The following is a 14,299-nucleotide window of genomic DNA, read 5'->3' as shown; positions in this document are numbered from 1 at the left end:
GTATTTCAATTAAATCTGGACTACCTGATGTACGTGTTGATGCAAGAGTGTTCATATTTTCAAATCAGTACATTAGTGCTAATGATCTATTTAGTTGGCCCAGTGTAGAGGCCTATTCCTTTCCTCTTTGCACACAGTGGATATTCTCCTATAGATCTAGATAATCTATTTTACCAGTTTGTACTGGGATTTTTATAACCTTGTATTTTCAATAAATGGTTTACCATTTTCTGACAGGGTTTATATATATAAATATAAATATAAATGTAGTGGAAATACTCTCGTTAATCAAAAGCTAGACATATTAAAGCAACCTTTTCAGAATAAAAACATCATCATATTGCTGTCCACTAAGGAACTAGTTGTTTAAACCGCAAGTTATTTTAATTGCATTGGTCTCTTTTCAATGGGTGTGACATGGCAACAACGAATTTTTTCTTTAAATCTCTCAATATTAGTCACTTTATGAAAAGGGAAAAAGGGAAGGGAAAAAGAAGTTTAGACAGATTACAGTTACAGTACTTCAATTGGGTGTAAACTACAAGTCCCAGAAAGCCTTTCACCGGGAAAAGGAAGTCCTTTACGACCTTGGATCTCCAAGACTGCAAGAAGCGGCATGGCGAATAAAGAGCCCAGTGTAAGTATTCGAATTGCTGTATAAATGAAAAATGTCCCATAATAATTCAGGTTTATTAGCAAATAGAAATTTGAATGTGTCTCATTTGTCTGTATTTACAGAAGTTCGGAAATATTGGCTTGTGTTTTATAATTTGATAGAGGGGGTCTGTTTGACATTTTGTCAAATCTGCACTGACCTGCTAGCTAGTAGCTATCTGTTTACGTCAGGTCCAGTGCCGTTGTTACGTTTTTGTAATATCTGTGTTGCATTTTACGCAGGAGAGAGAGAGACAGCATCAGACTGTTGACTATTTCATTCGCAAGATTATGCTTTTGAGTTACCTAGCTGGCAAGCTGGCTGGGTCAGGCCATGCTCAATTGCCAGCTAGCTGTCATTCTGTAATTTTAGATATACGCGTATTGAACGAAAGCTAGTAACTACAACTATTATAGATTTGTATCTTCAGTTTGGTAGGTAATCGGTTCTGAACGTATACTTATCTGGCTAGCTAGGTAGTTACCAGGAGCAGCTCAAGAAGCAGCTAGCCAGCTAGTATTAGCCACGTTTATTGACAACATGCTGTCAGCTTGCTGACTAGCTAATCGTTCCAAACAGAATTAAATGGTGTGTTTGATTTTTGAATGTGTTGTAGCTAAGACCTATTGTGTCGTTTATAAGTTGCCATCGTTTACAAAGCCAGTGTTAGTGAAAACAAGCAGAAAGTTCGAGATGGCTACTACTATCTCATATGTCAATAGCCAGTACGTCCACAAGATGGAGTACTCGCCTCACATTGGTCCACCTGAAGTTCATAGTAGAATTTACCGTCACCCAAAAGAAGTTTACCTCCGTTAAAAATGTACTAATCTGGTTGATGTAGTAATCTGTCTTTCTGTAAATCATTAAAGGGTAGTGAGTGTAATTATGTGATATTACATCCCTATACTGAATCTAGAGATAAATTAGTGTTAGTAATGCATGCAAAAAGGAAAAGTCCACTCTGTAACCCACTCTATAACACTTCATATATGTGTAATGAGGAATGGTAAAACCCCCTTTCCCTCTCTCAGAGATTCCTGCAGCAGCTGAGGGATATCGCCAGCAGGATGTCCTCAGGTTCCAGGGGAGCTGGCCTTGGAGTCAAATTGCTCATTGGGGCAGGTGCACTAGCCTATGGAGTCAAAGAGGCTACGTATACAGGTACTAGGAGAATGTACTAGGAGTTGCTTGTTTTGTTCTGCCTTTATTTTCATCCACTGTTCAGATGTGTTAATGCCATTTACTCTCCAGCCATGTGAGGGCTGTTCCTGTGATCTGAGCTCTAGAACAGAACTGTGGAGAGAAATAACCTTTCCTTTAAAGTTCAGGAAAGTAGGAACAGTTTCTTCCTCTTTTTAGGGATTTAGAGTGCAACATGAAAGACCATACATCAGAGAACAAGTAAACAATGAATGGTGCAGTAATGTGAAGCAAATACTCAGAGTACTAAATGTAAGTGCAGCTGTTGTTGCACAGTCATATCTACAAACACATTGTCTAAATGTACAAGCTACTGCTTTGGGCACAAAATCCTCATTGGAAGATAAGAAGCAAAGAGTTACACAGGTTAACCCAAGTACATCCTATTTTTAATTTAGTTTTATAAGGAGAGAAGTACAGCAGTGGTGACCATAGTGCAAATTAGATGCACAACAATCCCATATCTCACAGGTTGTTCTCTGTATTTTTTTTTATGTAAAATGGGGTTACTTGATTTTTCGAGCCAGTGAATATCAGTTACCCAAACACTTGGAAAAGCATCAATGGTCAGCCTATGGTCTGATGGTAGACCTCTGCTGACCTGCTCCCCATTAGCCCTGTTCTCCAGTAGTGATGGTTGTTAGTGGTCTGTTCCCAGTGGAAGGAGGGCAGCGGGCAATTATCTTCAACAGAATTGGAGGGATGCAGATGGACACCGTTCTTTCTGAAGGATTACACTTCAGGTATGTCCTCACATAAGACCTTCTGAAAATGAATTTTTTATGTCCCTTTTGGCAAAACCTCACAGTTTGGTCAGTATTATTGGCTGGCAGTTGTTATAGGCTCCTGATGCATGCTATCAATGCTATATTTGCATTGACTCTGGAGAAGCAAACTAATTAAACCAGTGAAAACAGCCAGGATATGTCCTGTTAGATACATCACATGGTTTGTATTCCATTATTTTGGGAAAAGATTTAGGACTGGCATTAAACGCATAGACTGCTGATTTGAGAAATGAGATTTCCAAAAGAGCCGACGTCAAAATACGACAGAAAAGACCATCACTTCAGATGAGGGTACTTCCCTTATTTGGGTTGTTTATCAATGAGGCTACATGACAATGCAAAGCCGTTTTTGTGCTTTTTTTTATACTGGAGCTCAACACTGTTATGTCCACCTTAAATAATTAATTTTTACAGAGAACTGAATTTTTTTGTCAAGTTCCCAAAACTTATTTTGTTAAGACAGAAGCATTTTAAAAGCTTTTTTGGCTGACAGTATACTAGGTTGTCACCAAAAACCCATATATAGCTTTCATATAAAGGGTGTAAAATTCAGACTTAAATACACACTGTTGATATTTAAAAATACACTGTTTTTGTCCAATGATAATATGAAGCCAAATTCAACATTAAAAAAAAGCCCTGAAAAAATGTTGAGCAAAAAAAACAAAAAAACAAAGAATCAGGAATTGTAGTTATGGATACAGCTTGCCTTTTGAATAAAATAGGTATAGGGTTCTTAACACAGTCATATCTTATGCCACGTTTGCCATTATACTCTATCCTTGTCACAGGGAACAATAATCTTAATCTGAATTTGTCCATCTGGACCGGATTCGTTGTCAGTAGTGATACATTATTCTAAACATTTGGTATCTTGAAGCCTTTAATACATATGAGCATAAACTAATTTCTATTGTACCAGAACACCTGACTAAAGGTGCTGCCTTTACATGTCTTGCAGAGTTTGACCGAGTGTTTATGCACATTATGTCTGGCAGAAGCAATGTAATTTCCCACCCAGGAAATACGTAACATCAGCTAACACAGTGTTGTGTTCTGTTTTTTTTTTTTCTTTTAGGATACCATGGTTCCAGTATCCCATCATTTATGACATAAGAGCAAAGCCCAGGAAGATCTCCTCCCTCACTGGAAGCAAAGGTAAAAAAAAAAAGTTAAAATATTTGCCATTTTGTATTATTATGTGGACATTTCAGGGGTGGTGATGACCTCACCTGAAATGATTAGTTCTCTCCATGTCTATGAACCCAAAATTTAAAAATAGTAGTCATATAATTATGTCACAGCAGTCATATAATTATGCTGTTTAAGACAGTCTTCAGCTTTATAATATTACTACCTGTTTCATGAAGTATGACTCCAACAAGGTTTTTTTTTTTTTTGTTTAAAGGGCAAATTACTTTATTATATATTTGGACAATGCTGCACATAAAAAATGGAAATAAAAATCAATATGGAATGCAAAATTAACACAAACCTTGTTGACTTGCACAAGAACTCATTCTGTTTTATTTTATTAGTGAATATTCGTTTGTTTTTATTTTTGCATTCTGTCCACTGGTGGTGGCATTGTATTTTCAAAATTCTAGTTTTGCTGCAAACCACATCAAATTCTGTTGGCCGGCAGGATTCACCAGTGTGCCACTTGAATTTAAAATGTAGATTAACAAAACTGGTAAGCACACATTTTGAACTGAAATTAGTCTATTTTAATTTTTGGGTCACAATTGGGGTTGGGAAATGAAAATGTTAGATGAGCTATGTTTTACCAGTGCCCCCCCCCCCCTTTAAGACCTATAAATGTGTGTACTCATGCTTATTGCTTATTTTTGGCTGTCCTGTGTAGATCTTCAGATGGTGAACATCGCTCTGCGTGTACTGTCCAGGCCTGTGGCCTCCAACCTGCCAGCCTTGTACCAGCAGCTGGGCAAGGACTACGACGAACGCGTGCTGCCTTCCATCGTAAACGAGGTCCTGAAAAGTGTGGTAGCCAAGTTCAACGCCTCGCAGCTCATCACACAGAGAGCCCAGGTAAAGCCCATGTCTCGAGGGCTACCTCTGCATGAGCTCACAAGAGGCTTTGGTCATGCTTAAGTCAAACATAGAGCTGCTGCTCAAGGAGTCATTATCATTATTTTATTTAAGATGCATAGTGAATTGAAACTTCATTTTATGTAAAATCGATCATGACAACATGCAGCATCCGTGGCCTTAACAAGGCTGGCGCCCTTGGTACCTGAAGCAGTACCTGCATCTCTTTTGTCTGAAGCAAAAATGTTTTTACTTCTAACTTTACTTTTGAAAGACAGACCTTTAAATGTACAGTGGAAGATCTTCAGTTTAAGACAATGTCCTTTTCTGCTGAAATGGCTCTGTCTGCAGAAGCTCTGTCCCTTTCTCCGTCAATGTCTACAGGTGTCATTGCTTATTCGTCGGGAGCTCTTTGAGAGAGCCAAGGACTTCAACATCATCCTGGATGATGTGGCCATCACAGAGCTGAGTTTCAGCAGGGAGTACACAGCAGCTGTAGAGGCCAAGCAAGTCGGTGGGTGACCTCCTCCCGAGCCCCACACTCGCAAAAGGCACTGCCACCGTAGTGCCTACTTTCACCTCTGTATTGTGCCCCATTACTCAGCTCACCTGCTTTTCCTGAATGCATTGCTCAGAACTAGTAGTGGATTAGTTGCCAACCTGGCTGAACTGTTTTTTTTTTTTTTTTAAGTTTGAAATGAGTATACTACACAATTCTATGATGTAATCATTATGAATACAAATTGATTTTTTCAGGGTTGCCCACTCTCCCACATTCATTACATTACACTCATTTAGCAGAGAGTCTTATCCAGAGTGACTTCCAGCACAAAAGAACAGAAATATATATCCATTCAAGTTGAATGAGCGACAGTGTCAGACCAGGCTAACAACACTTCTGCTGTCCTGACCCCCATGGGGAGTTCATCCTACCACTGAGGGACTAGGGACTGGGAAGAGTGACCCTGTTGGGATGGGACAGTCCCCCAGTTGCCCCATGGCTGTAGAGTGTAGTGATCTGGGCGGTACATATGGTCTGAAGACTGATTGTTGGTGTGGTCCCACTCACTGTCCTGTATGCCAGCACCAAGGTTTTCAAATTGGTGCGAGCGATAACTGGAAGACAGTGAAGTGAGATGAGGAGGGGTCTGATTTGACTGGAGGTTGTAGACAAGTTGTGCAGTTGCACTCTGGAGTAGTTGCAGGGGTTTGATGGCACAGACAGGAAGACAAGCAAAGACAGTAGTCCAGGTGTGAGAGGACCAGGGCCTGAACTAGGAGCTGCATAGAATACATAGTGAGGTAGGGATGGATCCTTTGGATGTTGTACAAAAATACTCTGCAGGCCTGACTCACCGCTGCAACCTGAGAGAAGGACAGTTGGCTATCAAGTGTCACGCCAAGTCCTTTGACAGTAGTAATGCTGTTTGTGAAAAGGGTTGCGAGAGGGGTCTTGTGACAGGGAGGATGGGATGGGATGTAAAGTATCTCGGTCTTAGCCAAGTTAAGCTTTAGGCGGTGGTCCGCCATCTACTCTGAAATGTCCTCCAGGCAAGCTGAGATGCGCACAGAGACCTTTGTGTCCGATGGCAGAAAAGACAGGAAAAGTTGAATGTTGTTAGCATAGACATTCACCATGACACTTGCACTTGGAGACCATGAGAAAGGGTTCCACAAAATTTGTGGTGCTGTGAATGCTTGAAAGTTGGCACCCCTATATTTTAACTCACTATCTAATGTTACGGCACCTAAATATTCAGAAACTGTCAAAACTTCCCTTCCTTTCTGATGCTTTGCTAAAGCTTTGTTAAGTTGAATAGGTTTTAACTTATTTATTGCAGTCAGCCCATTCAAAAATGACCTTCTCTCTCTGAAATGTAAGGTCCTTACACACAGTAGCTCCTCAGGCACAGCCACTTCAAAATTATTTGAAGTTAAGACTCATTACACTTGAATGTGCACTTGCATGCTTATCCATTTATATCAGTTGACTTTAGAAAATTGAAATGTTCAGTTACAAAAATACAACAGTATTTGGGTAGCTACTTATTAGTTTTGTCCTTTGAATCTTCTGCCTTTTTAAGTTACAAACAGAATGGCCAGCATGTTGTTCTCAAAGGCAGTAGTATTATTTTTGCAGTTAGTACTCAGCAGCATTGTATATACTGTGTATTTAATTGTTCCTCTGGCTTGATATGTTGAGAAGAGTTATAATTTTGAAAGATGCTGTACAGTCGTTGAGAAAATTGTGATTAAGCACACTAAGTAACTAGAAAACTTTGGACTTATAGTGAATTACCAATACTGTAATAGTCGTGCAGTATGGTAGTTGAGAAATCTATTTTAATTAATTAAATTTACTTAACATTTCAGTGCACAGGTAAACATGGTTAAAATTATGTTCTTTGGCCTCTCTTGTGTCAACACCTTTGGGAAATATTGAGACCCTGTTAAGTCGGTTACATTGTTTAAAGCAATAATGTGTGTGGTTAACATGCATATTCTCTTCTAGAATAAACAGATTTATCTTACACAATTAGATTTTTACACAATAAATTAGATTTTTGTATTTTGGCAAGGAGTTTCCATTTACAAAATAATTTCATATAGTTGCATTTCGGTACAGATGTGTTTGCATGTGATTGTGTCAGTTTTATCAGAATTTAATGAGGAGGCAGTATTTTCCTCCTCTGTAATACAGTGTATATGAGATTAAAAGGGGCAGAGATTTTAGAACAGATTTTAACATACTCTACAAGATGATGACTGTCATTTCACGGACTATATCTCAATATATTTTCTTTATTTCTACATAATGACGAGAATCAAAAGGTACATGTCCATATCAGACCACTTGTCCAAGTGGTACTGATTTGCTCAGTCATGCAATGGCTAAAGCAGTTAGTTTAAAAGTGATGGGCCAATTCATGGCTGTGTAAAAATTTAATGAATCAAAATGATTTCATCATAACAGAACTAAAATGATGATGAGTTGTTATGTTGTTAATACCACAGCCACAATTACATTTTGTTGTATGCTTTGTTGTTAAATTTCTCTCACTATTGGGTATTTTATCATAACAGAGGCTATGCTGATCAGGGTTAAGTTTCGTTTACATTACATTACATTATTGGCATTTAGCAGACACTCTTATCCAGAGCCACTTACATCGGTTACAATTTTATTTTTATTTTTTTTATAATGTTAACCATTTATACGGCTGGATATTTACTGAAGCAATTGTGGGTTAAGTACCTTGTCCAAGGGTACAGCAGCAGTGCCCTAGCAGATAATTGAACCAGCAACCTTTAGGTTATGAGTCCTGCTCCTTAACCACTACGTTACACTTTACTTCTATGCTTCTTGTAAGCTTGGGTAATTTATTTAAAACTTGAACATGTTTTCAATTGAACAAGAACTCCTATGCTTGGTACAGAATTTTTATAGCTGTGTAATTAGCTGGTCATCTTTTAAAAGGAGGTTTCAGCAAAAAAGGTTTTAGTTGAACAAAACTCAGTTGCACAACTGCATTTAAATGAGCACAGTAATGATTTTGTAATATTTTAATACCTCAGAGAGTCAGATGTTAGGCAGATCAGCACAGTGATTGTGCACTTTATTCTAAGAGGATAAAACTTTTAATAGTTGAACAATGGGTACATAAGGTTGGAGCTTTCACAAGTTCTGTGGCTTGACATGCAAATAACGCCACCCCTGTTTGTGTGTGTGTGTGTGTGTGTGTGTGTGTGTGTGTGTGTGTGTGTGTGTGTGTGTGTGTGTTTTTGCATTGGTTCTTGATTCAGTCTCTCTGTGTCCACAGCCCAGCAGGAAGCTCAGAGAGCCCAGTTTTATGTGGAAAAGGCCAAGCAAGATCAGAAACAGAAGATCATTCAAGCTGAAGGAGAGGCCCAGGCTGCCAAAATGGTAAATCCATGCTAGGAAAATAAGGAGAATGAATCTGATTGAAAGTGGCTGCTAGTCATCTTCACAGTTTTGTGATACCGGGGTAAATACATGAAGTCCACATGGGTCAGCTCATTTGAAGTGAAATGGAAAATACCCAAATGTCCACGTTCATTGATTGAGTACATAAATTGAGTTAAACAAAGGAAAAGTGGCCTGTGCTCTTTTAAAGCTTTTGTAGGTCTTGTTAATTACAAGACTGCGTAAAAAGTATCCTGGAATACACCCTAGTGTTACTACAACACAATGCTGTCAAAAGTTCACGAACCACAATATACCCGGGAGTCTTTGTGCTGATCCAATCCTGTGTATGTGCTATGGCCTGAAAAACAGGCACTGAATTGGTGAAACATGCAAACATCATTGTGACTTATTGGTTTGTAACTGTGTGGATGGTCCCTCAGTCCCTGTGACACTGGATCATGGAGAATTGTGTTCTCAACTGTAGTTGTCCTCTGAGATAGTGCTTCCCCAGATGTGAAAGGCTTGACCTGGAATTCTGCATACCGAACCCTCTGTGATCATCAGTTCTGCATTCTGCAGATATGCTGAATCCTACTCTGGATAGGTTTTCAAAATACTTATCTTGAAATCTGTAAATATTCATCTTAATGTTCTGAATTAATCACCAATTCTCCAGCGTGAGTCATGATACATTTTTGTCAGTATTTGACAACCATTATTACCTCTCAGTTTTCATTTTCCAGTTTTTACAATATGCTGTTTATTGAATGTTCTGTATATATTAACTCTTTGTAAGTGAAAGTTGGCTAATAGCTGTCCATAGTATAAAGTAAAACATGACATTCCATGTTCAAAAGCTGTGTAAGGTAGCAATTATCTTTGTTACCATGTTAATGTATTTACAAACATGTATCTTTAGAAGTTAAAGCAATAGAAGCACACAAGTTTTAAATCCAGATTGATGCAGAGGTAGGAATCAGGTCTACAACTGCTGCAGAGAGGGACTTAAGGAAAAAATTATGGCAGGGCTTTTCACAATTCACTGCATCTGTGAAACAGACAACACCGGATCTCCATTTTCCAGCATGCAGGATTGAATCTGTACATAACTGTACATATTCTTAAACTATGCAATTCAATTACTGATTTTGAAGTTTACCTTTATTAAAGAAATGCAGTGTTGTGTACAAAATCAATATAAGGTTAAATGCTGCAGATGAAAGTAAATGTTTTCTCCTTTCTGCTTGGTAGCTGGGAGAGGCAGTGACAAAGAACCCAGGGTACCTGAAGCTCCGGCGAATCAGAGCAGCTCAGAACATCGCTAAGACGGTACGTCTAAAGTCCACGGCACTGTATTTCAGTTTTGCCTTTCATTGCAGGGTAGTGCCAATAAATGTTGCTATTTTTGCTCAGTCATGGAGAAGACATTAACAGTGACTTGAAGGGTTCTATATTTGTTACGTTTTTGTTGTTGATGTATTGTTTTTACTTTAAAGAGGTTAACCTGAATGTCATTAAGCAGCCTTTTCAGTTTTTCAAGCTCTTTCTGTAATCCTCTTCACCATTTAGTTTAATGCAACCACGCAGCAAAACCGATAGTCAGCAGTTCAGTAGTGGAGCAAATTGCAGATCAGGTTACTGCCTGTGCATACATTGAGTAATTGAATTAAAGGTCCATTTAAGGTATGGATGAAAGACGCTCTGCCACACATCTTCGAGAAAAGTGTCAGTTTCCTGAGCAATAAGGAGTATCCTGGGTGACCTTCATTTCTACCATGGCTTGGACTAATTGCATCTAAGCACTTTTCATGGGTCATTTTGATTTTTGGGCAGGAAACCAGGTGATAGAAGGTGATCAATGATGTCTCTTGGAGATGATTGGTAATTCTTGTGTGTGTGCCAAGCCTTTTAGAAGTGGTCGATTCAAAGTGTGGGTGTAATTCTATTGGAATGAAAGCAAAATGGCACATTTGGTCACTGACTTTTTGCTGGAGCTGAAACCAGGGATCGGCTTGAGACAATTCATCTGCCTGCATCAAATTTGATTGAATTGAAATGACTTTCATTAATTGCTTTAGTTCCTGTCTGCTTCACCGCCTTAGGCTATGTGTGTCATTGTTCAGACCTCATCCCGTTTTACACCATACTTATGCTTTCCTTTCGGCCACATTTTATCTACTGTGTCATTTTGGTCTGCTGAAAATGGACCTTTAATTTTGCGTAAATCTGTTGACAGAACCTAAGTTTTGTGTTTTTTTTTTCCCTCCAAAAATAGTTTGCTTGTCACTGAAGGTTACTTCAACAATGTTTGAAAACAAAGCAAAGATGACAGCAAAGGCAGGCAGTTGACAGTTTGCACTGTCACACATACTAGAGACTCACAGAGAGTCATTTTACAAACCTCCACCTGCTATATGAGAATGGTATTATTGACATGTCTGTTTTCTGTCTCTTGGGTATGAAGCCAAATGTAAGACAGAAAACTAATATGCATTGAAATTCAACCTGTTCTGGAGAAATATTTGACTTGGCATATTTGAGTTAGTTTTGGATCACTTTTTTCTCCACTTCTGTCCAAGCAGGCTTGGAACAGCAGCTCTAGCTTCATGTCTGTTGTAAATGGTGTTTTTGTTGTGAGTATGTGTTTGTGTGTGTATGTTCCAGGTGGCTGCATCACAGAATAAGGTGTACCTGAGTGCAGACAGTCTAGTCTTGAACCTCCAGGACGACTCATTTAACAAGTAGGTTTCTGTTCCATTTTTAAAGTTCATGCCATTTAGTCTGGCCTCTTCCTTTCGCATGTCAGGACAAGGACACAGGGCTGCAAATGATTCATGACAATTAATTTAAGGTTTCCTGGGAAAACACTAATTTCACTGAAATCCTGAAGGCTTTCCTCTGGAAATAAAGTCCTCAGGAAGCTGTAACATAATTGGTTTTGCTGCTATTTTCGGCTTGAAGAGAACTTTGACTTCAGTAATAGTAGTAATGGCTGACAGTTTCAGAGCTCATTTTTATAGTATGCTGGTGTCAGCTGGTGTGGTCTGTGTCGGGCACCACTTCGCCTGGTAAACAGGGTGTGACAGCGCATGTGCTTCATTACTCTGCTGTTAAAAAGCTCTTTGCAGTTGACTGAAACCATTCTCTTCTTGTTTTACTGCTGCGAAGGACATTGGCCTTATAGCCAGTTGTATAAAACTACATCATCTTTATGCTGCATTGCCTTTGAACAGTTGTGTGTTTTAATTACATTCAGTGAATGTGTGAACACCCATTGTGTCAAAAAAGTCCTTTGTGCATTACCTGTCCCTGAAGAAGAATCATTCTTTTCTTCATTGATGCCTGGCCTTAAAAAAGCACTGCACCAAAAACAAGCAAAAAAAAACTAAGCTTATGATTCGTTGCCTGCCTGCCTAGTAGTCCTTAGCTTTTCACTCATGTTGGGATTGGTTCCAGTAATCCACTGTCATAAGTAAAGTGAAGACAGTGTACTGTTCAGCACATGATTACATTTTGTGACACTGACCACTAGTTCTTGGTCATGAAAACACCAGTCAATCTGATTTGTGCTTTCAACAAGCTTATATTGTCGAAACAATTGATTTTGAATCAAGTAAGTGGTTGACAATGAGAAATAGTGAAACACTGCTCGGACAGTCCACACTAAATTCTAAATGGACAGAAAAGTCACTGTTGGCAACATTCAGAAGGTCTCGTGTTTCTTAAACATCACGGGTAGGGAATCTGTGTTCCTCAGGGATATGGTGGTTTTTGTTATCTCTCATTATTTAGTAACTTAAGTCATTAATTACAACCCCAAATCAGAAAAAGTTGGCACGGTATGTTAAATTAAAAATAAAACTGAAAACAGTGATTTGTAAATTATCTTTGACCTGTATTACATTGAGCACAGCAACAGCACATTATTTGATGTTTTACCTCATGAATTTTATTGTTTTTTCAAAATAAACACTTGTTTCAATTTTGATTCTTGCAACATATTTCAAAAAAAGTTGGGACAGTAAAGCGTTTACCACCTTGTAATGTTGCCATTCCTTTTCACTACACTTAAAATACGTTCAGGGACTGAAGACACCAAGTAATGAAGCGTTTCAGGTGTAATTCTGTCTGAACTGAGCTGTTGATGGACCACATGTTTGATTCAGAATCAGTTTTAAAAAGCAAGCTGGGTCACTCTTCAGAGCATGCTGACATCAGATATTTTTAGTGTCAAGCACAAAAGCCAAAATCTTGGATTACAAAGAAGTGTTGAAGGGCACACTGTCTCTGACCTGTGCCTCAACAGTTACAGTGTTCTGGGTCACTGGAACCTATCTGCAAGTTGCACTTATTTTATTAACACGTGTATAAATATGCTGTTTGTTACATTGCAGGCTTCTGTTGCTGTATAAATGGTGAATAAATCTGTTTTAAATTCTTTTCTTTCATTTCAGTTTATCACTGGGGAAGAAGTAACCTTTTCAGAAAGAGCTTGCATTCCACATGTCTGAGACCTATAAAGCTATCAACTGCAAACAACTGTCTTTTCTTTTTGTGCCAGTTTCTGGTTGTATTAAAAGGCATTCTACCAACTCTCAGAGCTTTGGCCATAATCGTCTGATTTGTTTCCCATAAGCTAGTTGAGTCAATGTATGAAGGAAATGTAGTAATGTGTCTGGGACTGGCTTTTGTTGCTGTATCAGGACAGGAAGATTTACCAGATGTTTGAAGACTGTGGAAACCAAGATATTTTTGTTTATGATTTAATTTAAACCTGCAGTCTGGACTTTGAAGTCTCATTTAGTTACTGCAAATCACCTCGGGATTCTCTATGCAGCTTGCATATCTGTCCAGACATGTTTTTTTTTGTAATGTTGATTGTATTACTGTTCAGCAGACTGACATGCGTTCACAGCAGCAGGTGCTGTTTTTATACAACTGAAGGGGACTGTGGTCATCCAAAAGATAAAAGATCATCTCCATCCACACTCTGTGAAGAGGGAAGTAAACACTTTGCTGAACACTTTTCAGGCCAGCTTTAAGCTCTGATGTTTGAAACGTGGCTTCAAAAGGACAGAACAATAAAACATTTTTTTCCAGTTCAAGGTCTTTCGTGTGAGTCTGTGCGTGTGTGTTCAAGGTGATTTTCTTCAAAGGGGTTCGGGTAGCATCAGAATCCTGAAAAACTTGCTTTCTTTCCCCCTCAAACTTGTTTATCTATAAAGAGTTCTTTGATCATTTTTATTGATCGTTCTCTCAGCCCGTTGTTTATACAGCAGTCATGTTTTATTGCTTTATGAATTTATTTATTTTACGCAGAAGCTATGCTCAGTAGTTTCAAGAAGACCTGACAGCTGGAAGTTGATTCTTAGATAGAAGATGGTTAGTTGAGTTGCTCAGTGGCTTGGTGAGCTATGTAGAATACGTGTGATGGGGGAGGCCGTGTGATGCCCTGTGCCCTGTCAGAACACTGTGTGTCTCCAGGTCACTGGGGGACCGGGCCCGATTCCTCTCAATGGGTTTCCCAGCCCAGACCAGATTCCTCCACCCTGAGCTTTGAAAACACCCTCTGTGTGAGTTATTCAGTTAAACATAATGGTCACTTCATCTGCGTAGGTTAAAACTTCATGTTAACCACTTGTATTGACCGTTTAAATGTGAGCTTTAATGAATGTC

General features: G+C 38.8%; 1 protein-coding gene across 1 annotated transcript; it reads left to right on the top strand.

The window, feature by feature from the left end:
* The first annotated feature begins 571 nt into the window (after nt 1–571).
* On the top strand, nt 572–13,697 carry phb2b (prohibitin 2b). Its single transcript, XM_036520991.1, has 10 exons — nt 572–637; nt 1,690–1,819; nt 2,517–2,601; nt 3,725–3,804; nt 4,511–4,695; nt 5,080–5,209; nt 8,517–8,620; nt 9,875–9,952; nt 11,288–11,364; nt 13,078–13,697. Exons 1-10 carry the CDS (start codon nt 617–619, stop codon nt 13,097–13,099), a joined length of 912 nt encoding a protein of 303 aa, XP_036376884.1. The 5' UTR covers nt 572–616; the 3' UTR covers nt 13,100–13,697.
* Nucleotides 13,698–14,299: the final 602 nt, after the last annotated feature.

The sequence above is a fragment of the Megalops cyprinoides genome, chromosome 2, assembly GCF_013368585.1.
Source record: "Megalops cyprinoides isolate fMegCyp1 chromosome 2, fMegCyp1.pri, whole genome shotgun sequence".
In the NCBI taxonomy this organism is placed as follows: Eukaryota; Metazoa; Chordata; class Actinopteri; order Elopiformes; family Megalopidae; genus Megalops; species Megalops cyprinoides.
This window is presented reverse-complemented; position numbering and strand designations above follow the sequence as displayed.